This window comes from Theropithecus gelada, chromosome 3 (genome assembly GCF_003255815.1).
Source record: "Theropithecus gelada isolate Dixy chromosome 3, Tgel_1.0, whole genome shotgun sequence".
Classification (NCBI taxonomy): Eukaryota; Metazoa; Chordata; class Mammalia; order Primates; family Cercopithecidae; genus Theropithecus; species Theropithecus gelada.
The window spans coordinates 94115883-94141523 of record NC_037670.1 but is presented as its reverse complement, the minus strand read 5'-3'; the positions used below and the strand labels follow the sequence as shown (position 1 = coordinate 94141523).

Here is a 25641-nt window from a genome sequence, read left to right as displayed (position 1 = left end):
AGTTACACCTAAAGACTTGAAATTATATTGCGAGAGATAACAATTATTAGTAACAGTAATTAGACACTTAAAAAATGTGCGTGCATCTCTTTATTAAGCTGGACAATGTGATTCCCTAAAGAAATAAATAGAACCATGTTCTGTCCAGAAATCTCAGAACCACACCAGGCTCCTAGTTCCCCTTCATTTCTTCCGATACTAACTCCTGTTATTGCTTGCTGGTAAGTCTTCCCTTTCTTATCATGCCTACTGTTATAGTTCATTCCCTACTTTGTTCAGTCTCCATTCCAGTTATTAATCACTGATTCCATCATACTCCTGTCCAGTCAATCCTTTGAATTTCTAAAGTTTAAATCTAGTCTTCCTACCCTCTAAAAGAGCCATTTACTGCCTCTTCTGTTATGTACAAGGCTAAAGCTCCTCCATCGCAAGCAGGATCTCTCTCTCCTCATTCCCTCTCTGACCTCTCAACTTTCCCCACTCCATGACCTCATACCCCTTTGCCCTAGCAGTACTGAAAAAATTGAAATCCCATGAACAAATCTTTCCATTTCCCATTCACACAAGCCATTCACATCTGGTTTTCCAAATGCTCCTTACTCTTCTTAAAGTGCACTATTCACAATAGCAAAGACTTGGAATCAACCCAAATGTCCAGCAGTGACAGACTGGATTAAGAAAATGTGGCACATATACACCATGGAATACTATGCAGCCATAAAAAGGATGAGTTTGTGTCCTTTGTAGGGACATGGATGCAGCTGGAAACCATCATTCTTAGCAAACTATCACAAGAACAGAAAACCAAACACCACATGTTCTCACTCATAGGTGGGAACTGAACAATGAGATCACTTGGACTCGGGAAGGGGAACATCACACACCGGGGCCTATCATGGGGAGGGGGGAGGGGGGAGGGATTGCATTGGGAGTTATCCCTGATGTAAATGATGAGTTGATGGGTGCTGACGAGTTGATGGGTGCAGCACAGCAACATGGCACAAGTATACATATGTAACAAACCTGCACGTTATGCACATGTACCCTAGAACTTAAAGTATAATAATAATAAAAAGTAAATTTTTTTTTAAAAAAGTGCCCTCTTGAATAGCTTATACTCATCTTTGAATGCTCAGATGATATATATTTTCTCTCTGTTAAGCTATACCTGGTACCTTCCTAACCACCAGGCCACCCCAAATAGTCACTTCATATTTTATGCCAAATGTATATGCCCAAATATGCCCAGGCATATCTCTGTGCATATATCTCTGTATCAAAATTACATTGTACTTAGTTGAGGAATCTTTGAGGACAATATCTATAGCCTATTTATTATTGTATCCCCAGCATCTTCAGAGAGCTCGTAATTGTCACAGAATAAATGTCTCTTATATGAGTAAATGAATATATGCACTAAAATAGGAACTAATATGCATTTATTTAGGTATTTAAAATTCTAGAAGTTATTTTGCTAAATAATTTTTAAGAATTTACTTTGCAATAACATTTTGGAGGTAAGAGACTAACTGCTTCTGGATGACTGTAACTGGGTAAATCAGAAGAAAACAAGGAAACAAAATTTTTCATGTTAGCAAATCTTATAGTTGTTATAGTCTTTTAAATATTATTTTATTTTAATTCTTGTGGAATGAAATGACCTGCTAGAGGATGATTTTGCAATTTTATGGGAATCAGCTAAAAATTTTCAGATAAACATCAGAGAAAAAAATCTAAAGTAATATATTTGAAGAAGACAATTGTATGGCATTTCAAATTATTGTAGTCAATGTATTCCATTCAGTACTTCTGAACTCTTTAAGGTCACGAATGGTTATGATTGTCCACATTTGCAGGCAAGAAAATCGAGGTGCAGAGACATTAAATAATACTTTACTCAGATGTTACAGTGGTAGAGTCAAGACTGGAAAACAACTCCAGACTCTTAGGAGGGTAACAAGATGAGGTTCATGCTGAGAGAACGAATAAGTACAATAAAGTTTAGGTTTATGATGACACCCAGGATATTATCAGGGGATAGATACTACTTTTCTGGACCATGAAATCCTGACCTATAACGTTTTCTGTGAATAATTCCATGCTGTTTCCCTGTGTGTCCCTATCAAGCACTGGGCTGCACCCTAAATAGATCTCACCTACTAAAATGGCCCCACTGTCTCTTGCAGTTAGTTCACATCTATGTGTACATGTGTAGCTGTCTTATGAACTGTCTGGGTAGGAGGGACGTTAAAATGTTTTATATGCACAATGGAATTACTTTTCATGCCATTTCTATTTGAAATGGTATATAAAAGATATATCTAGTACAGTATTTTGTGTTTCTATATATATATGTGTATGTATATGTATGTAAACTTTGGAATTAGTTTATTACAGAAAGATTCATAGCAGAATAATTATACAGAATTTTAGAGTGAAAAGGACTTGTTTTTAAGAAAAAATATATACTCTATGAATTGAGATTTTCCTCAAAGTAGCACATTACTTGTGAAATAGTAATTCAGAAGTATACTTTATAATAAAACTTTGAGATTCAGGTAGAAAAGAAAATTTGTTTAGAAACTGGATTGAAGACTGAAACAGGTTTATAATCTAGTTCGATTTATTGAAATGATAATTCAAAATGATGCTAGATAGATTTTTAAATTTATTTCAGGTAAATAAAATATATTTGAAAAATTAAAGCATATAAAGGAGTTAGCATATGAAGGCATTCTGGCCTGTATGAGATATGGATTTCCTTGACTCCAAAATGTAGTATTTGTGATGCTTGCCAGAAAAGAGAAATTCCTTCTGCATTCCACATATGATCTATAAGACCTCTTGCCATAACATTCAGCATCAAGAAATTCTTAGAAATTAGGGTAGTTGAGGTTCATCTAGTTCTCTTCTCAACAATATTTGAAACTCAGCCTTTTAATGTAAGTTTCCTTCATGCTTGGATGTATGCAGGCATGTATTATTCATTCAGTAACTGTTTATGGAGACCCATTGAGCCTGTGTTCTTGCTAAGTACTGGAAATAGACACAAAATCAATGATTACATTATATTTCTGCTAAGCATCGAGGGCTGGAGCCATACTGCAGTGTTTTGAGGTTAGGAAGTGGTAGTGGCAAGTATAGGCTAGTTCTTTAACTTGACTATGAAAGTGCAATCACAGGAAGTAGCTAATAAGATCTGTGTCTTTGGGGGCTTATTTTTATTTGAATGGGAAATATTTGAGCATGTCTACATTCTGAGAAGGAGCCGGAAGGGAGAGGGAATTTGAAGATACATGTTGAATAACCTCTATGAGTGTCTCACAGATTAGCTAAAATGTGCTTGATATTTATCTCTGAAGTTTCATTTTTTATGTAGTATTCCTTCCCTCACCAGCATATTTAATCTCCATTCTTTGAATTTGTGGGCACTGTGCCATTGGACGTGGTTATTTCCTCTGCATAGAACTGCACTTCTCCCACCTTTACCTGTCAACATCTCACTGAGCCCCGGAGGATCCTCTTTCAAAGCAAATCAATCTCTGCCTTTCAGCCACAACACTCTGCTTATATCTATCACATGGCACTGATCCCAGTTAGTATATTATTCATTCTTGAGACCATGAGTACCTAGGAGAAAAAGGCTCTGTCTTTTCTCTTGGGGAGTTGCCTCAGCACTTAACATGCCCCTTTTCCTTTCCTTAATTCCTTGTTTGAATAAATAGCTAAAGGGTTTATTCCATGTAGTAGGCACTGTATAGGTACCTGAACAATGGAAATATGGCTACACAGCTTTCCAGTCTGCATGAAACTTGCAACCTTGGTTCTCAATATTATTATTCAATAGCTGTTAATCGAATGTAATTAAACAATAGAACTAATTAAATAGTAGGTTTTAATTTTAACTAGAATGTAATTAGAATTTTATAACCTACTATTAAAATTTATTTTTATACTGAATCACATTGATTAAAGTATTTTTGTGTTAAAAATGATAATTTGTTAAAATGTCATACAAATTTTAGAAAGTTATTTTTTCCTGTTTGTCCTAGTATTTAAAAAACAGTAATGAGTAGTACTAAAGGTAGTTCTAAAATCCGGTGTTACTACTGAGTGGTACTGTTTTGTTTTGTTTTGTTTTGTTTTAAATACTGGAACAAACAGGAAAAAAATAAGAAATTTGTGCATTCATTCATTCACTCTGTAAACTTTTACTGAGTTTCACCTGAGCCTGCTGAGTGCCAGGCACTCTTGAGGAGGAAACAGGTCTCAGCATATAGTGCTGATCTTAGAGGGAACTGAGTGCACTGTCATGAGCTTTAGATGCTAAAGGAAAAATGCCCACCTTTCCCCTTCTAGACCATGCTCCTGTTACTTACGGCCCCGATACTGTCTTCCCATAGTACTCTGCGATGCCTCCAAGGACTTGGTAGTTCTCTTTCCTATGTATGACCATTTTTTTTCTGTATGTAGAGAGGTTATCATTGTTGTTTCCATCTGTGATAAACCTAAGAATTGAATTTCTATTTACATTGATAGAAGGAACTACAACTTCCCACAAAATGCACACAACGATGTACATAACAGTGCTGTCTTTCAAAGCACAACAATGTAGTACACTCAAGTGTCCAACATTGTCTTATTAAATGAAATATTGTGTATTCACATGTATGTGTGGATATATAATATATAATGTATCCTTATAATGTATTTTTAAAAGAATATATAATTGCTTGGGGAAAAACATAATAAATGCAATAATTTTAAGGAATATATAATTACCTGGGAAAAGACTCATAATATATTATTAAATGAACAAATAGGATATAATCATAAGTATAATGATTCTCATTTTCAAATAATTTTTCCCGTAAAACACAAAGGGAACATTTTAGAATATATACAGATTTTCCCATTCTTAAAAATCTCAGATATATATGACTTACATAATCAGAAGCAAGCAACAAATTTTATTATAAAATTAGTACTTTTCAAAAGATAATATTGTAAATTGAGTAACATTTACCAATATGGATTTTGAAACAGAATAATTATCTTAACAAATAGACAAAAATGTGCAATAAGAGAATGGATAGATGCAGTAGTATTTCTCAAAGATAAATAGTATTATAATGTCTTTAGGAAATTGCATTCATGTATTACCATGCGTGTAGCTAGAAATACCCCCAAAATTATTTTTTGAAAACTTTATGTATGAATTACATACCATTAATTGGTTATAATTAGAAATCGTTACATTAGAAATTTTGCTCCTTGGTGTCAAAATATATAAAATCTAGTTCATAACATTAAAGATTAATTTTATCCCAGCCAAAAGAGGCATACGTTGTATTATTTATTGTACTATGCTGAATAGTACTTTTGAAAATATGTACCTTTTGTATAATTATGAAACTTTTAATTAGGGTAACCTGTGTATTCTGATTAACTAGACTGGAGGATCTACTGTGTCCGCAAAGTGTCTTTCATAATTGTAGTGATTACGTATTTGAACAGTTTCTAGATTTCTACAGTGCCAGCCTGGGTTAGAGGAGAGACACGGGCAGGAACTGTGCTAGGAAATCTAATCTTCATAAAGGACACAGAGTGAATGAATAGGTGATAGATTATAAGTATTTGGTTCCAAGTAACAAAACATTTAAATATGGCAGCTCCTAAGGGATCCTTGAGATGGGGAGATAGCAGGAGATACCTAGGGGAGGGAGAAACTGTGTGAAGTTGACATATCCAGTGCTGCAGGGAAGAATAGACAATGCCAGAAAGGGATCTGAAGCTGGTGGTGAAGATTTGACCTTCACCTATGATTACAGAGTTAAATGTTTACTATAGATGGAATTGTTGAATATCCCAAATATTCCTTATTTAAAACAACATTGATTTTTTTATTTAGAGACAGAGTCTCGCCCTTTCACCCAGACTGGAGTACAGTGGAATGATCTCAGCTCACTGCAACCTCTGCCTCCCATGTTCAAGCGATTCTCCTGCCTCAGCCTCCTAAGTAGCTGGTATTACAGGGGCGTGCCACCACACCTGGCTAATTTTTGGTATCTTTAGTAGAGATGGGTTTTCACTATGTTGGCCAGGCTGGTCTCAAACTCCTGACCTCATGATCTGCCCACCTTAACCTCCCAAAGTGCTGGGATTACAGGTGTGAGCCACCACACCCGGCCTAAAGAAACATTTATTAATCTAGTATTCAATCTTGGTTAATGATAATCATCTTAATATATGAAATATTATGTTAAAATATTAATATAAATAATATTAACACAATGGAAACTTTTCCCTTTTTTCCTTATGATAATTTTCAATAAGAATGAAGAACTTCTATATACCATGCTATGTGGTATTTAAATTTTTTAATCTAAATTATTGACATAAAGAATATTCATAACCTAGGATTAAGAGTGAACAGAGGCCGGGTACAGTGACTCACATCTGTAATCCCAGCACTTTGGGAGGCCAAGTCAAGCAGAGCTCTTGAGCCCAGGAATTGGAGACCAGCTCAGACAATGTGGCTGGTTAAAACCTCTATAAAAAAATACAAAAATTAGCCGGGTTTGGTGTCACATGCCTGTGATCCCAGCTACCCAGGAAGCTGAGGTAGGAGGATCTCTTGAGCTCAGGAATTTGAGGCTGCAGTGAGCTGGAATCATGCCACTGCACTCCAGCCTGGGTGACAGAGTGAGGCCTGGGTGACAGAGTGAGACCTGGTCTCTGAAGAAAAAAAAAAAAAGTGAACAGAGGCAAAATGCACAGAGTAGGTAGTCCTTCTTAAGTGATGATAGAGTTAAGACTTAGAACTAAGTAGAATACAATTTATAAGCAGGCAAATTAAAAAGTGAGAAAAATATGTGAAGTCAATTATTAAGTTATTTTAAGTATACTGAGTGAAAGTTCAGAAAAGGGTTATTGTTATTGTTATGGTGTTTTCAAACATTAGGCTAGGCAAAGGAGTGTACCAATTGCAGCCATCTCTCTCCCTAGTTACTTTTTATTTTGTTTAATTTTAACATAACTTCCTTCTTCTTATATGTGCACTTCATGAAACATTCTTTCAACATCTATGTATTGAACAACTTTTTTTTTATAACAGACAACCAGGTGAGCCAAGAAACAGTATTTATGGTAGGCATTGTTACCATTCTTTTATAGATAATAAAATGATTCACAGAGATGAAACCACTCATCTGGGGTTACAGTTAGTACATCAAATAGCATTGGCGGCTGGACACAGTGGCTCATGCCTGTAATCCCAGCACTTTGGGAGGCCAAAGTGGGAGTATTACAAGGTCAGGAGCTCCAGACCAGCCTGGCCAACATGGTGAAACCCCGTCTCCACTAAAAACACAAAAAATTAGCCGGGCGTGGTGGCGGACGCCTGTAATTCCAGCCACTCGGGAGGCTGAGGCAGGAGAATGGCGTGAACCGGAGGTGGAGCTTGCAGTGAGCCGAGATTGGGCCACTGCACTCCAGCCTGGGCGGCAGAGCGAGACTCTGTCTCAAAAAAAAAAAAAAAAAAAAAATTAGCCGGATATGGTGGCACGCCCCCTGTAATCCCAGCTACTCGGGAGGCTGAGGCAGGAGAATTGCCTGAACCTAGGAGGAGGCGTAGGTTACAGTGAGCCAAGATCACGCCATTGTACTCCAGCATGGGCGACAGAGCAAGACTCCATCTCAGGGAAATTAAAAAAAAAAAAAAAAAGCATTGAAATGAGAGGTCTGGTCTATTTGTGTCAGAGTCCTTTGTGCTTCTACACAAGATAGTTTGTGTACCTGTCTGCATGCATGTGTGTACAAAAATCACACCCCACACTTATGTACACAGTCACACATATCAATCTCTTACTAAAATGGCAAGTCTGGGCAGTGTCACTCACTGTATCTTGGAATCCTAATTTTTTAAACTTTGCTTCCGCCACCTAGGTTTACTATTCCTCTCCCATGTTTTATTCTCATACCTGCCACCCTGTTTATTGAATACCATGGAGACTAGTATGAGAATAAAGATTTGAAATACCTTTAGTTCATGAGGCATTCTTTAGATATTTTCTGTTTCCTTTTATTGACGATTTTTTCTTTTAGGTGAGAAGAGAAAAGGGTGTTTTGTCTGTTCTGTTTATTTTACTATTGATTCTTTTCACTTAAGTAATGATAGTCAATTTTTATACAAAGTTTTCATCTCAGCAGACAAATGTATTCAGACGAGCACACACACTAAAAAGCTTGCCTTCTGTTTCTATGATTAATTGAGATGTAGAAACTGATGGGTGTGGGGTAAAAATGGAAAGGCAATTAGTGCAACTAGGCATGAAATACATTCATATACAAGCAGAACCTCTCCCCAGCTTGTGATCTTTTTCTGGGCTCTGAGGATTTGCATCCCATTAGTAAGTCACTGGCATGGAAATCTTCAGCCTTTGGGGAGACCAGAGTATTAAAAATAGAATTAACTCTAACTGCAAACCAAGTCAGCACACTAGGCCATTAATTCTTCTGCTTGGGTATATATCATGCTGAGCTTTGGTGTGTGGGCTTCGGAAATGTTAGGAGTGAGTTTTATAGAGCATTGCCAGTACTAAATGATAGTTATCTATCATCTCATCTCTCACCCTCACTACTGAGATTTCAATATCTCTCATGATCCAAAACCTGAAATATAGGCAGAAGGTTTTGCTAGAAACATTAAATAGGGGCGTTCTTTAGAGAAGTTGTATATTATATATTTTGTGAACATAAATCGATGTTGTGCTTTACAGTATGTCAGAGATTCCTTATTTTCAAAACCTTATGTCCTCAGATAATCACAATGCCTAAAATGTTATCCTTTCTAAAACTGAGAATTATGCCTTTTTGCATAACTCCATCAACTAATGATAAAAGTTGCCTCATATTATTATTTTTAGAAATATTAGTGCTATTGGAAACATTTTAAAATCAACTTCCAAGTATAAAATTTATTGAAATATTTAATATATTCAAGCTACCTACAGTACTCTCAGTTTCTAATAATCTCTCTTTTCTTCCCTTGCCCTTCTCCAGCTTCTTTGGGAATCTCTGACAGATATTATTTTCTTTAATCATCCCAGAGCAGTACAATTATTAACAGCTGCCATTGATTGATTGCCTGTCTCAGGGTTTCTCATACTTGGCACTATTAACATTTGGGTAAAGCTAATACTTTGTCATGGGATGCTGTCCTGTGCTTTGTAGGATGTTTGGCAGTACCCCTGGCCTGTACCCATACCAGATGCCTGTAGCTCTCCATACTGACAGCCAAAAATGTCTCCAGATATTGCCAAATGTCCCCTGGAGGAGAAATCTTCCCTGGTTGTGAACCACTGGCCTGTTCTCTACTAGACATTATTTCATTTGATCCAATGGTAGCTGCAAGATACGTAGGACTGGCTGGGTGCGGTGGCTCACACCTATAATCCCAGCACTTTGGGAGACCGAGGCGAGCGGATCACCTGAGGGCAGGAGTTCAAGACCATCCTGGCCAACATGGTGAAACCCTGTCTCTACTAAAAAATACAAAATTAGCCAGGCATGGTGGCACATGCCCATAATCCCAGCTACCTGGGAGACTGAAGCAGGCGAATCACTGGAACCCAGGAGGTGGAGGTTGCAGTGAGCTAAGATTGCATCACTACACTCCAGCCTGGGCGACAGAGCAAGACTCCATCTCAAAGAAAAACAAAAATGATATGTAGGACAATATTAATCAGGATCCTGGCAGGGAACAGATCTTTGCAGTATGGGTCATAGACTTTTATGAAGGGAGTACTTAACAAGGAAGTGAATAAGGTTAAATGAACTGCCTAGGGAAGTGGGGGTACCCAGAAAATAGCAACAGTGGGAGATCATTCCCACAAAGAAGAGAGGGAAGGAAATTGTTCCTGGAGTGCTGGAGAGCTGGAGCCATGGAATAGGGACTTCCAGAGGGAGATGAAGTCAGGAAGAGACATAGCCATGGCCAGTGATGCAGCATTGTGACAGGGAGACTGTAGGACAGCCTGGCCTCTCCCTCCTCCTTAATTCTTTGGCCACCAGCCTGTCCTGCCAGTAGATTAAGCCAAAGTGAAATCCAACCAGTGGAGAACTAGAGTGTTGCAGCCCCAGTATTCAGCCGCCGTGGGCTCAGAGAAGGAAGGAAAATTGAATCTGTTGGGGGGAAAAATGAAGAAAATCCCTTCAACACCCCATTTTAACATGAGAAATTGAGGTTTAATGATATAAAGTAATCATCCAGGCATCTATTTGACTCCAGGCACAATGAAGGTATCATCTTAGTTGGTCTGTGTGAATGAACTGATGTTCAGCAAGACTATGAATTATTCAAGGTTACTGATTTTATTAAGTGGTAGATACAAGACTAAAATCCAGTTCTCATTCCTCTTCTGGTGTTTACTTTTGTATGTTGACCATTGAAAGAAATCTGAGAGCTGAATATCTGGCTAATTCTCAAGTATACAAACAGGAGAGAAAGCTATCTGCTGACCTTAAAAATCATTTCTTTCTGAAAATCTTGGAAAATTCTAGGTTTCGTTTAGAATGTTTAAATGGCATATGCTATTTTTCCAATCTGTCAGCACATTTTTATCTTGATTGCAGATATACTCGGCCGCTGCTGATGCAATATATTAGGAGAGAGAGGAGTACAAGACTGAGACTCAGGAGATTTGGGGCCCAGTTCTGGATCAGCCCCTCTTAGCTGTATAACTAGCCTTCAGAAATAGTACCAATAATATGTTTCATAAACCCTTCCCTTCTACATTCACCCAGATCTTCACGGTTATTCTTAGGTATCTAATTGGAAAGGCATTAAGCTATGTTTCACAAGTGACGAATCAGGCTTAGAAAGCACTAGAATCTCACTGCAAATTTCATAGTGGGAAAGTGGTCCCATGCAGACTGAATTCCCTTCCCTCACTGAAAATGCATGGTCTTTTGTAGTCCACCCACTGCCTTTTGAAGTGATCAATTGATTTACTCCCTATAGACTGCCAATTTGCAGCATTGAATCCATCAGGTTTCATTATAAAATCATATCTCCATCTAAGTTTTGAGAATCTGTGATTTCCTATGGTTATTAGCAAGGCTACAGAGGATACCAATGTAGTTAGCACCTAGGGATTCATGGTTCTTTATTTTTCCTTTCTAGGTTTTAGATAAATATATTTATTATCTATAACTTTTCAGAGGCAAGATAAATATTTTTAAAGGAATTTAAAAATAAATGTGTACATGGAAACATATCTAAGTACATTAATACAGTCCCAGTATCTCACTTTATTCCTGGGTAAGTTGGGAGTTAGAAACTGAGATAGATTCCTACACTAAGGTAAAGCATGTTGCCACTACTGGAAGGTCTGGCAAGAATCCTAATCCTTTCCCAAATTACTTGGTTGGTTTGCCTCCGTGTGGGAGTCCCAGCAAGTGATATATTTCAGATCTCTATCACTTTGAGCTTGTGTTCACCCCTGATCTCTGCCCCACCTTTTGACACCCTGCTTTTACAGCATTTTCAGGCTTTTGATTTTGTTATGTTTTCAGTATTTTCAGGCATAAAATCAGGTTTACAACACAAAAAAGTAGCTAGCTTTATTTTTTTGTATCTGAACTTCATTGTTAAGTTCCTATTTCACCAAGCCAATTCCAAGAAAACGTATAATGCAAGAGTTCTCCGTCCAAGCTTAAAGCAAAAACTTTAGATATTTGAAGACTAAAACAAAAAAATAAAAAAGTGGAGAAGAATTATAAGTTCTACTTTTGATATCCCTTGCAGTCTGGCAAAAATATAAATTCCTTCAAAAATATTTTCACTGATAAAATTTAGCTACATTATAACATTGTATCTCCTCTAGATGATTAGTGGTGGTTTGGGAAAAACTGTTTTATAATTTTTATGATGATAATACATAAGGAAAGCTGGAGCAGCAACATTTTCAGTATTTAGAATAGACTTATGCCAGACTTCCTGGGTACAGAGCCTGGCTTCATCCCTTTTTACCTCTGTAACCTTGGGCAAGATACCCTCTCTCTGTGTTTTGGTTTCCTCATTGATCTAATCAAATTATAAATAGGCATAGGCTTTCTAGATGTTTTTATGGTTAAACAAGTTGATATTGATAAAACATTTAGAATAGTACTGGAGCATAGAAAAAACTATATAAATGTTAATTGTTATCAGAAATATCCTCTTCATGATGATCATCACCACCACCATCACCACCATCACTACTACCACCACCATCATCATCATCCACTTCTGCCACACAGAGATGCAATCCAATGTTTCCATTCTTCTAAAGTATAATTATTTTAAAATAAGTGGTATTTTTAAAATAGTGAAGCTCTATAATAAGCTTCACTGTTTAGAATACAAAATAAACGGTAACATACATGTGAATAATGTGCATTTGTATTATGGAATATATAACCTAACTCAGAACCTTCAATTCGAAGACTTAGCCACCTTTTCTTTCCAGCTGATAGTATACTGAATGTATAGAATGTCTTATTTGCATTGATTCTAGTTGGTTTGGTGTCATTACACAGAGTATGTTTTCCCCAGGTTTTAGGTTAGAAACTACTGACAAAGAAATATTCCAGGAGTCAGAATTAGACATAAATTATATGCTGCAGAGGTGTCTTCTTATTACTGCAAGCCAGGTCAGAGTCTCTAAAATCATATTAAGTTACTGTTTTAGTGGATATTAAGTTTCACCCTTGAGAGAATTAAAAGGCCTGACAATGAAGTATAATAAATCTTACTGTGACCCAAACACAATTAGTAATTAAACGTCCCATTAACAATCCCAAATCTGCTAGATAAAATAAGTAGAAAATTTATATTTTTGTTTACTTTTTACTTTCATATTTAGAGAAGTTAAAAAACTTTCACACATTTCATAAAAATAATTGCAACATTTGCCTGTTTCATTAATATAGAGTCAATGCCTCATTTATGTGCTTGAGTTTTTCATTTGAGAATGAGAATGGACCAAGAAAAGGGTGAGACTTTTTTTTTTTTTTTAACACAGGAGCAATTGGCTCTCTATTTTTTTAATTTTTATCTATTTTTTTTGTCTCAATCCCCAGCCTCTGAGCCCAACTTGAAGGTGCGGTCCAGGTTAAAACAGAAAGTGGCAGAGAGGAGAAGCAGCCCCTTACTCAGGCGGAAGGATGGAAATGTTGTCACTTCATTCAAGAAGCGAATGTTTGAGGTGACAGGTAATTGAGGATTGGGCAGATATATGAATGCTGGGAGTAGGAATGAAAAAATAGTTTAGAATAAATATACCTGCTGTATATTAAAAGTTATTTTGAGGAGAAATATTTCTTGAAAGGAAATTATATTGAAAACTCACAAGTAGTTCAATAAACCTTGCTATGCATTCACCAACTGTGTTAAACAGGAAATGAATGAAAAAACAGAACTATGTGTCAATCAAGGCATAACTAGGGAACACCAAACCTCACCTTATTCTTTTCAGAAACAGGCAGGCCATTTTGGGAATGCCAACCAGAAGAATATAATTTTTAATGAAATTTGATCAGAAATGAGCAGAGGGAGGTCCAAGAAGAACACTTTCCCCTGTACTCAGACATGAATGTACAAAGTACATCTGGGAAAATTAAACTACGTGGAACAGCAAAACCTTGACTTTTCAACAAATTTACAGAACTCATAAATGACTTTATGTGTTTACTAGTGAAGTGGGACTTATGGCAGGAGGGGGATATATTGCTTTTTATGAAGGGGAAGAAACTGTCATTTTCACGGGTCTCAAATAGAAGTTATTTTTTTAGCTGCCTGTTTTAGTAGAGGGGTTAGGAAATTCAACCTGAGGTCTTACAACACCCCTGGTTCCACTTGTACCTGGTTTGAAATGAAAGACCTAAGGCTGTAAGAACCAAAAATCACTAGCCAAAATACTACTGCTTACTACTGTTTTTGAGTACCTACTTAGCGCCATGCACTGTATCTAGTTGTTTCCTTTGGTTGCATGAAGAAAGAAGTGGTAATTTGCAACCACTTTTTTTTTTCCCCCATTCTCAAGGAAAACTGTGCTTATACCAATATGGGCAGTTAGTATTAGTTCTCCAAGATCAGATCTTATTTTTAGTAAGTTTTTAAAAATTCTTCATTTTCTATATATCTCTTTTGGCCATGGCAGTGTCTACAGGAAGGCAATATAGAGGAAGACTGTGGAAGTGGAGGTAGAAACATGTATTTACGTTCTAATGCAACTTAAAAGTTTGGTCGACAATTTTGGGAAAAAATATTTAGTCTCCTATACGATCTGGACACCTTTATATGCTTATCTGAAGAAAAGTGTTAGTGATTTCAATGGAAAATATTTCCTTGGGATAAGAAATATTAAATCAGTGAATAATAAATACAATTATTTTACTAGAGTTTATATGTATTTTCCAACATTAAATATAATCACTGATTTAGATGAATTGAATTCTAAGTTTGGAGTTACAGACTTTTTTCCCAGGAAATACTATTGTATGTAAGTAAATAAAAATCTTAGATTTTTCTAATAGAGATCTTTGTTGGAGGTGGGCAGTTGGGGAGTGAATTTGTTTTAATGAATGTGAAGAATTATAAACCTATCAGCTGTCTGATATAAATGTAGATAGGTGGTTTTTCTAACTACAGAAAGTAGGCCCCCTCTAAGAAAAAAACTTCTAGAAAAGAAAAAACTGAACATAATGCTATTTTATTTTGCTTCATAGTCTTAATGTCTGAAGTGATATTTATTTATCCCAATGTGCTTTTCTGTTTTCCTGTAGTCTGTTTTCTTGATCATAGCTTTTTCTACACAGTCACTTTTTCTTCCATACCAAATTGCAGTGGCATTTAGCTCAATACCTATCTCAGCAATGATTGGTTCTTATTTATAAGGATTATGATTTACCAGAGTTTTACTCAGATTTCCTTAAATTTAAAATATATTTCTCTTCTTAATTTTGTGAGATTAAGCACTCGCCCTTTTATCTCAGGAAACAATAAGTATTGGAAGACAGACTTGTACATTTATTAGACAGGCATTTCTGATGAGTGGACTTGTGGATGCTTTGGTAGATATTTTTAACTAGTATACCACACTTACTCGAAATGTCTTTAGAGGCTCCAGACGGCTGACACACAGCTGTCTTCACCTGTACTCCTTCCCATTGCTCTGCCAACTTTCATCTAATTTGGATGAGATCTGTTTGGATCTTAATACTTAAGATATTTTTAGTATCTTGTCAGAGACTATCATAACATCATAGCAGTTCAGTTGCTGTTGCTGTTATCCTCTTACCTCTATATCTTTTCTCTCTTCTCCATTTCATAGATTCAGGTGTAAGCTATTTTCAAACTCATTCCACCTCATTGACATGGGAACCCACTTGCCATGTTTTTTTTTTTTTTTCAAATTCAAGTATTTTCTGCCCTCTACAAAAAGTTCTGTTCTTTTCAAATGTTAAAATTGACTCTCCCTGTGCCTGCAATGCCTTCTCTTCCATTCTCCCCACTCCAGCATCCTTATTTCATTGGCTACCCTTCTTCAAGCTCCAGTTCCAATATCATGCACTGAGATCAGAGATATTAGAAAATCAGTTGCTGCCATCTCCCAGATCCCATCCAGTGTCGTGTCATAGAATCCTCTGGTACAGCAGTTGCTGCCTTGAACTCTAATACTTATCACAGTGATTTCTACATAAGGAAATACTTCAGTCTTAATATCATAAAATAGTATAAATATTATAATTTAAAATTGGTAAGACAGAATGTTTAAAAAAGTAGTTTTTAAAAAATATGGAAATGGAAATGATATGGAAATGAGACATTAACAAAAAATTAGTCATATTGTAAAGACAAGAGTTAGGAGTTGAGAAAAAGAAGTTCCTATAGAATTTTTAATTTCTGCATTTTCTTTGTTAAAGGAAAACAAGAGGTGATGATAAAAAAGATTAATCAAAATGCAAACAAGATATGTAGACAGAAAGGCAGTGAGCAAAATGTGTTTAAGTATTTTATGATACTAATAATTTGCTCAAATCTCACAGTAAATAAATGGCAGGATTAGAATTCTTATACTAACCTCACATTCTTTCCAGTGGCACTGCATTTCTGAGTAGAGTTATAATTATAATACAAGTTGAAAGTTATAGGTGTTCTGAGAGAGGGTAAGAAAATATTGCCTGGAAACTGGGAGTTCCCTTTCTCTGAGGGACATATGTTATATGAGCCAGGCTTTGACCTTATAGGTGGGATTAGGCCTGCAATGAAATGGAAAGAAAGGATACAAAAGCATGAACTGGAAAAGTATTTGGCATTAAAGGAGAAGAGGTGATTTAATTTGACTGAATGTAGAGTATAGAAAGGGCAATGGTGGGAAATAATATTAGACTCCATTTTGGAGCAGAGGGACATGGTGTGAGTTATCTCTGTATGATCCTTTTGCAAGAGTCTGAAAGAAAGGTTTGAGAGACTACTGTAGTGACTCAGAAATATTAGCAGACTTTTGCTATAGTTCATGACAGAATAACAAAGCCTTAAACTGAAATGATTGTAGTCATATATAGATGGAGAGATAGTGTAAAGATATCATTAAAAGGGCCTAGTAACTAATTATATTTGCAGTAAAGAGAGAGTAAGGATGACTCTAGGGTGATGAAACAATAGAGATATGCAGGAAACAGTTAATATTAAAATGTATACATTGAGTTTTACACATATGTAGGGGAGCTTGAAATGTTCAGCTTTCAGAGGAATTTAGGCTGGAATTTATGAGTTAAAGGCAAGAAATATGACTTTCCTGAGATAATTCTGCCCCAAAATGACATATGAGTGATTTTGACAAGGGAAATAGAAAAGAGATAAAGCCGCAAACTTAGGTGAATGTATGAATTTAGGAATTGGTAGGAGGAAGAAAAGTCAAAGAGTTGGAAAGACAAACATGGATATAGAGAATGCCACTGTAGAAAGGATATGGAAAGGAATGTTTTCTCAGAGGCCTTCAAGTGTGGTGGCATTTGAGAGAATAGTTGCAGTTATAGTGGGTAAGCTATATTGCCAGGGCTTGAAGAAGTAAGTGGACATTGTGAGAGCACACCACTTCTCAAGAATTACTAGCACGCCGTCAGACTAGAGGGGCAATTCCAGTGTAGGAGGAGGGCGTGAAGATTCCACCTAACTAATCCTTTTAGGACTTTTTTAAGGGGATGGGATCATGGGTAAGACTAAATGTGTGAACATTAGAGAGGAAGCCTTATGTTTAAAATGGGAAAACAGAATGTAGGTAACATAATCATGAGTAGAAAGAAAAGATGCTGGTGGAAATCATATCAAAAGTCCTGTCTCTGAAAAGCAAGATCATTTGTGCAGCGTTGGGTTGACAAGGTGTAATGATGAGGCAATTAGGAAAATTTTGAAATGAGTGAACTGTAGAAGGTGGTAGGGAATTAATTAGAGCTGAATAAATAATTTGCCAAAACTTGATAAGATGACTTCCCTAGCTATATTTCTAGGAAATGGAAATTTATATTTTCAATTAAATGTTTTAACAAATGCATTAGTTTCTGCATAACTTGAGGTACATGTGAATTTTGAATCCGAAGGAAAGGGTGAGTTAAATAAAGAATCTGTCTTGTTGTTGCCTGACTTTTGCTAAAAGGAATTTCTTGTTATATTGGTATTTAAAAATCTACATGTTAAATTTAGGCAACTTCTCATCTCCTGGAAAATAAGTTGAGTAGAGTTAAAGTCAGTTGGTGTTGTACAAGGTCATCAGTCCAATGTTGAGATTTTACATTCTATTGTATTTTCTTCATATAACTTTAACTAGTATACAGTATAATAAGGTATAGCCTTAATATATTAAATAAAAATCAATTTACAGCACAGCATTTGAACAATTTTTTTCAGACCTATTAGAATGGGTCTGGACCTCATGTGTTAACGACCTGTCTTTTGATGTTCACAAGTTTATTGTCTTCATTACTGTTATTTTCTACAATAGCATAAGAGCAAGTAAGAAAAGATTACCTTCTTTTTTTTTTTCTCATTCAAAGCTCCTGTGACCCTCTCTAACTGGATATCTTCACTTATTTAGAAACTGTTGAATACTATGTTGTATGTTTTGCCATGAAAACAAAGGGAGAATAAGTGGTATGAAAATTCAGAGATACTTCAGAAATTTTTAGTTCTTTCTATTTCATGAAATAGTGCTTGCATTTACATCGGGGGAAAATAACATGCCCAGTGTTACATGTTGCACTAACTAAAGTTCATCAGTGTATGTTCCTCATGAATACATTTGTACTTCACAATATTTTTCAGAATCCTCAGTCAGTAGCAGTTCTCCAGGCTCTGGTCCCAGTTCACCAAACAACGGGCCAACTGGAAGTGTTACTGAAAATGAGACTTCAGTTTTGCCCCCTACCCCTCATGCTGAGGTAAGACCCTTTTTATTTTGTTTCTTTTAAAAATTGAATTTCTGATTAGCTACCTAATACAAAGTGATATTTCTGAGTTGGCCTTTAATATCCAAATGATATTTATGAATTGAAGTTTACTCAGTTCCACATATTGTAAGCCAATTGAAAAAATTGGTATTTACTAACTAATGTAAATATTATAAACCTATAAGAAATGAATTGATGTTTATTAGCTGACATAAATATCAATTTTTTCTTACAGATTTTTTTAATGTGTAGAATTCAGTAAACTTGATCTTATTTATAAATCAGACAACCAGAGATGTTTGGAAGGCAATCCAGCTTGAAGAATATTGAAATGTAATCCTCAGTCAAACATTTTTAGTGATCCTCAGTGCACACTGCCTGACAATTATGTCACTTACTAGTCCCTCTGCTTGGTTATTGGTTATGCCGATGTGAGTAGACACATCAGTAAGTAAAACCAACTCCTACAGGCCTCTCAGAAGAAGAACCTAGCGAGGTGGATTTTATCCATTTGAACTGAAAAGTGATGAAAAATCATTGCAGTATGATAGTTGAAGGGTGTAAAGCTTCACTGAGCAAACATGTTTTGGGCACCTGCTATATTCAAATCATTTTGCCTCACAGTAGGGATATAAACATGGGCAAGATATGAACTCTATGTTTGAAGAATGACATATTAAAGGATACTAGTTTAATGTAACACATGATTTAGTGTAACCAATGATACAAGACTAAGAGGAAAGCTCACATAAAAGTCATCAAGAATTTGTCTATGTAGTTTCTGTATTTGGCTATCAAAGGCAAGAGTCTGAAAATAGCCACTCATGAAATCACCTGTTTTGAAGTCATCAACAATTGACTGAAAGCCTTATTTTTGTTTCTGTTATTATGCCTTCTTCACTGTGCATTGCTCTGTACAAGGAGAGCTGGTGTGTTAACTTCTGATATATAACATGCTTCTTTCTTTATATTTTATAGAGTCATGGTACCTTGAGACAGAAAGGGACTGGTCAAGTCTCTTATTCTTGGATCATCTCCATAGCTTTTCTGCCATGTGATTATCCAGCCTCTGTTAGAATGCTTCTGCTTATAGGGAGCTCACTTCACTGTCTCCTGAGGCAGCCCAGTTGATTTTAAATAGTTATTTTGACTGATAGAAATGTCTCTGTACAGCTGTTGCTGTGTAATTTCATATGTACACACAAACACAAACACACATATATATAATAAATTATTTATAAGTTATGAAATTATCAGGTCAGACTATAAGTGAAGGCAGAAATCCAGAAGTTGTCTCTGATGAGCAAAGGACTGAAGCCAGTAAAGTCAGTTTTGCTCTAGGCACATTTGCACACTTGAGTTTTGAGCTTTGGTTTTCAGGGCCTCAGAAACTCAAGAGACAGAAGATAAAGCCTAGTACCAACCAAGGAGGATAATCTAATAGGAGACCCTGCAAATACTAAGCCGACACCCCAGAGGCCCATATCTATGTTACATTGGTGAGTTGACTGTCCCTCTGACTGCTCTGTCCGCACCCCCACCCGCCCCGACCCCCCTGCCCTGGGCTGTCTGAGTGGAGCAGAGCAGAGGGCAGATCCTCTCTCTCAGAAGTCTTAACAACAAGCTAGTCCTTGTGTAGATTTGTAGCCCAGATCACATAACCTCAAGCTGTGAACTTATCATGGCCCCACATTTGTAGTTCGCACATTGGGAGTCTGCACAAAGCAAAGAAACCGGCCCCTCCCCAAGGGAATATACCTTCCTTCTAGATTTCAAAAATTTCCCTCAAATAAGTTTCCAAGGAACATGAGCAAAATATCTAGATGCTGTCGTTTATGACTATTTTCAGCTATTTAAAGAATAGTAATTCTGGCCTCTACATGGTCTGCAGTCCCACATCTATTTCTTACTTACTATCCTGTTACCCCTCTTTCTCTTTTTCATTATCCTTTCAAAAACATGATAGCAGATGGAATAAATACTTTGTTTATATTTGTAACCAGAGACATAAGTAGCGTTATTGGATTATTAGTTGTAGATAGCATCTTTTTGTTAGTGCAGTTATACTTGGATATTGGTCCATTCTCTGCAACTATTTAGTAAATTTCCAGGAAAAGAACAACTTGTTTACAATTTTTTTTTTCAAAACACTTTAGATTGTCATTATCTCTCAGTATGAAGAATGTAATTCTTAGTAATTACAAAAACACCAAAGGATCTGGGTTCTAATCAGTCCCTGAATGGATTTTGTGCCATTGAAAAATGAAAACAACACACTAGACTACATTCAGCAGCACGTTTGGTTCCAAGAAATGCATTGTCATTGCAATGTTTCAGAAGACCACTTACAACAAGGGAGCATTTTACTAGGTTCAGAAACGGTAATACAGTACTTTGTTTGATAATACGTCATAATAGTATATTTTTAAGAGGCAAGAGAGTGAGGAACACAAAATTTAGCATGATGATTACCTTTCAGAAAGGAAGAAGGGGGAAAACATGATTTGATAGTTACCAAACAAGATACATGTATTCCTTCATTGTAAATACATATATATGTCCATATAGTATTTAGTACAACATATTGGAACAACCAAGAAGTATACATTGGTGAAGAATGTAAATACAAGATTTTGCTTATACTGTTTTAATTTGTTTTATATTTCTAAAGCCATAACTTGCCACAAATCATCTGTTTAGGTACCCTAGGTTTTCAGCTAATTGTTGAACATATTCTCTCACTGCAAACCTTTCCTTTCAGCCCCACCATTAAAAAAAGAAAAACAAAACAAAACAGAAGGAAATGTGATTTAATGGAGTTTAAAAGGGTAGAGGTATTTCTTCAGGTCAGTGACAGGACATTCACCTCCAAATCTGGAAAGACGAGTTCAAAAGCAAGCAGTGACTTACCTCATAATGAATTAATTGTGTGCCTGAACTATGATCCAAAAGGCCAGGTGGGCAGACCTTTATGCACTGATGAGTAGCCTCTCTGTGGCCCAGAACAAAAAATGCAACCCTGATGGCTAACATGTGGTTTTCTGCTGTATTGCATTTACAGAGATCTGTAGTGTAATTCATTCTCGATAGGTGAGGAGACAGCGGAATTTAGACTGAGACTGTCAGCAAGTTAATATCGTAGCTTTTTAGCACTAAATGTTTCCACCAACTGGAGAAAAGAGAAAAAAAATTTCTCAGCCATACTTGAGTAACCATCATTTAGAATTTAGGATGATTTTTACTGATGTCTCCTAAGATTAATAGTAGTACGGGACTTCATAGCAACAAATATTTTGGGGACATGAATTATTTGCATAATATATTGCACTCTAAAAAAATGGTTGCATACTTTACCGTTTACAAAATAGGTTTATTCTACTATTTTGGCTTAAGGAACACTGGTGAGTTTTCCTATTAAAATAGTGTATATTTGAATGAAGTCTTTATTTTATGGCCTGTAAGTAGAAAAGCATGTCACCTAATTGTTTCAAAGCCCATGTAAATGAATGGGATTCTATCCCATTGTACTGCTTCAGAAGTAGGAAAGTCCGGCTGTATCTAAAGATCTTGAGCCCTAGATGAAAACAAAATTTTCTATCTTGTAATTCACATGTCCTGCCTAATTTAGATAAAGGGTAGACAGAAGTAGGAGGAGAATTTACTCATAAATTGAGGTTCAGAGAATAGCACATTGTAGTGGAATGTATAGGTGTTCCATTCAGAAGACTCGGCCTGAACCTGGCTCCAAAACCAGCTACCTTATCGTCAATGGTCAAGCGACTTCCCCTAACCCTCAGATTCCTGATCTAGGAGAAGGGAGTACCGTAATACCTACACTAGCAGCTTTGTTCTAAGGAATCAGTGTTTGGAAGGCAGGTGGTAAATTATGAAGTTCGGAACAAGTTCACTTTTTGTTGTTATTATCAACGCTGACTCCTGGTAGGGAAAACTCATTAGCATGTTTGTCTTCGAGCCAGCAGCTCTCATGTGAGAGTGAGTCTCCATCTGCTCTGACCACTTCTGTTCCATTTCTTCTATTTCCTACATATGCTCAGTCCCAGAACTCAGATTGTTGGAGCTACTTGCTTTACTCATTTGTAAACTTGGTTGGGGAGCTGAAACCTCAAGGGTTTCTATTTCCAACTCCAGTCAAAGATGTCTTTACCTATCTAGTTACTTTATTGTTAATACTGTGGGCCTGTGGGTTCAAATATGTTTCCATGGATATCAACACTATTACTTTAGATTCAGTAGATTTATTTGATAGCTATTTTAACGGTAGCCAAGCTGCTGGTTTATTTCTAGTTGAACATTAGTGGCTGTCTCTGCTATGCTATTTTTTAAAATAAACTTTCCAGCAGATACAAATGCTTTTAAAAAAGGATTCTAATAATAAGGTTAAGTGTTCTAAAATCATCTGTAATGTCACTTGTTTTGCCCCAATCTCACATGACTCATCTGCCTGTTGTTTCATAATAGTTGTTGTGACATTTGCTGTAAATGTTATGCTCCCTTCTGAGTGGGTGTAGAGCTGTGGTTTTAGATAGCAGCAAATAAAACACATTCCCCCCACCCCCAACTCAGGGAAAGGAGGTTGCTATGACAAAATAATCATTTACTAGGAATAACATGAGTCAATATTTTAAAGCAAGATCTTTAACAAAACATCAGTGCCTTTCAAATGCTAAGCAAACTCTGTCAAATGATTTTTCTTTTTTTTTGTTTTTTTGTTTTTTGGTCTCACAATATGTCTCACCATTTTATAGTAACACCTTCTTGGGTATCCAGTAAAATGGAAACTTGAGAGATTCTACTGCTTGAACAATTTTTTTAACTACATGGAGATTTTAATTTTCTATGAGCTATCTGAAAGAATAGTAGAAAATAAACACAATCTCTAAAAATCCCATGAAAACCATAGGCAAATATTAAATGATTAAGAGGCTTTTCTTTTTTAAAACGTGGCTATATTCTTTTTAGATAGCCTGGATTCAGGGACTTGGGACCTTGTAAAGCCAAAGCTGGTTGACACTCATAAGCATGTCTTCCTGTATGCCATTCCAATAGACTCACATGTTACCTGATAGAGCTGGGCAGAGGTGCTTCAGTCTCAGGCTGAAGGTTCTGAAGTCCGGGGAAGCTGGGTGCTGCCCAGGGTTACAAGCCATGAGTGGGAGAGCTCAAGTATAAGAGACTTAGACCAGACTTCGTTTCACAAGTCCAGGCTGCTCCTCACCAAAATTCTGTGTGTATATATATATTTTTTCTTTTTCTGATTCTCATGCATATTGTACATAATTTGGAACATACAGTAAACTGAAAATTCTATATCCACATTTTCTGAGCTTTTTAAAATGTGAGTGATTATTGGCCAGGCATGGGGGCTCACACCTATAATCTCAGCACTTTGGGAGGCTGAGGTAGGAGGATAAATTGAGGCCTGGAGTTTAAAGACCAGCCTGGGTAACATAGAAAGACCCTGTCTCTACAGGAAAAAAAAAAAAAAGAAAAAGAAAAGAAAGAAAAAAAACCCCACAAACCTAACAAACATTAGCTGGGAGTTTGAGCCTAAGAGTTTGAAGTTACAGTGGGCCTTGATCACACCACTGCACTCCAGCCTGAGCAACAGAGCAAGATCCTGTCAAAAAAAAAAAAAAAAAAAGGAAAAGTAAGTAATTATTTACATAACTAGTATAACTAGCATTCTGTCAAGGGCTATCATTGACTTTTTTGTCTTCTTAAGATTAAGAAAAGTATTTGTTTATCTTCCTCTCTTTCCCTTCCTCCTTTTTTCCCTGCTTCCCTCCCTCCTTCCTTGGTTCTTTCTCTCCATCTCCTTTCCCCACTTTCATTTTCCTTGCTCCCGTAGGCATCATTCTCTCCTGTGTTCTTGTTTATACAAATTTTTACACTATATATATTTTTTACTTTGCATCCATGGGTTTTCATGGGATATAAATGGCACAATGTTATCTGTATCATTCCATTTTCTTGCTTTTATCACTAAGCATGTGTTTTTAGATCCAGACACCGTGTCTTTATGGATGCAGAAATCTAATGGTGTGCTTTCAATCACCATAAAAATCCATGGTGGGTGCTGCCACATACTGATTCCCGAGGTAGATGTCCTGGCGCCCTTCAATATATACCATGTCCTATCATCCTACAACTTAATGAGAGAATTTCTCGAAGTTAGAATTCCCAGCAGAGCCATCACTGGGTCATATGGTATACAGTATAATTATTGTGGTTTATAGTTCAACAGAATTGTTAGACCAGACTACTGTCCCACCAGGAATACATGAGAGTTTTTACCTTTCTAAATCCCTGTAACATTTGACATTGTCCATTTTTCTAATTTTAGCCAGTGTCCCTTTTGGAAGAGATTCTGAGTCTTTTAATTTAAGTCAGTGGCTTAATTTCAATTCCACCTAAATAGTTCTATTGAGAGACATAATGTTTCAGTCTATGTGTTTTGTATTCATTTGAACTACAAATATTATCTATGAGATGCCCCTCCTATTGACATAACAGGAGAGAAATTAAATAAGATTTTGAAAAGCCTTAGTAAAATGTGAGTAGGCCACCCCTACCCCAGCATTTGGCCCATTTCACATCTCATGTCCTAACATAATGCTCCTTCCTCTAATTACAGTAATTATCACAAGTCAAAGAGTTAGTTCTTTACTTTTCTGTGCAGCTAACTACCACATGAATTGGTGTTTTATAGGACATCTTGTACGCCTAGCACCCAGCACCATTAACACAGAGAAGTTACTCATTAATTGTTTTGTGAAGGTTAAACAATAGCCATTCATACATTTACTATTTTCATTTTATCTAACCACAATAAAAAATTTTGGTTCTGAAAAATTTTCAGATTAAAACCGTCATTCCCATGTTCTAAATGGCGAAGTATTGGCGTCATAGCAAAGCACTGATTTAAGGGCTGGGCCAGATTCAAAACTGCTTCTTGGAAAAATCCTGGCTTTGCCTGAAAACACTTGTGAGCTCACCGCAATGCTAAGGTGGGATGGTCCTCCTGCCTTGCAAGAATGCTGGTCAGGATCTTTCATTGTGTCAGGTGAATGGTACCCCTCCCAATCTGTTAGTGTGACTTTCAAGTGTGTCTGTACTCAGTTAGCAGTG

At 36.4% G+C, this 25641-nt stretch overlaps 1 protein-coding gene across 21 annotated transcripts in view; it reads left to right on the top strand.

The window, feature by feature from the left end:
* HDAC9 (histone deacetylase 9) overlaps positions 1-25641 on the top strand; it is a 910741-nt gene that overhangs the window by 533608 nt on the left and 351492 nt on the right. For 13 of the 21 annotated variants that reach the window (XM_025379211.1, XM_025379212.1, XM_025379218.1 and 10 more), the window contains one exon: positions 18368-18483. In XM_025379211.1, the coding sequence (XP_025234996.1) occupies positions 18368-18483 (116 nt within the window). Of the gene's footprint in view, positions 1-13125; positions 13258-18367; positions 18484-25641 lie in introns of all 21 variants that reach the window. The other 8 variants (XM_025379208.1, XM_025379210.1, XM_025379213.1 and 5 more) reach the window with 1 other exon arrangement.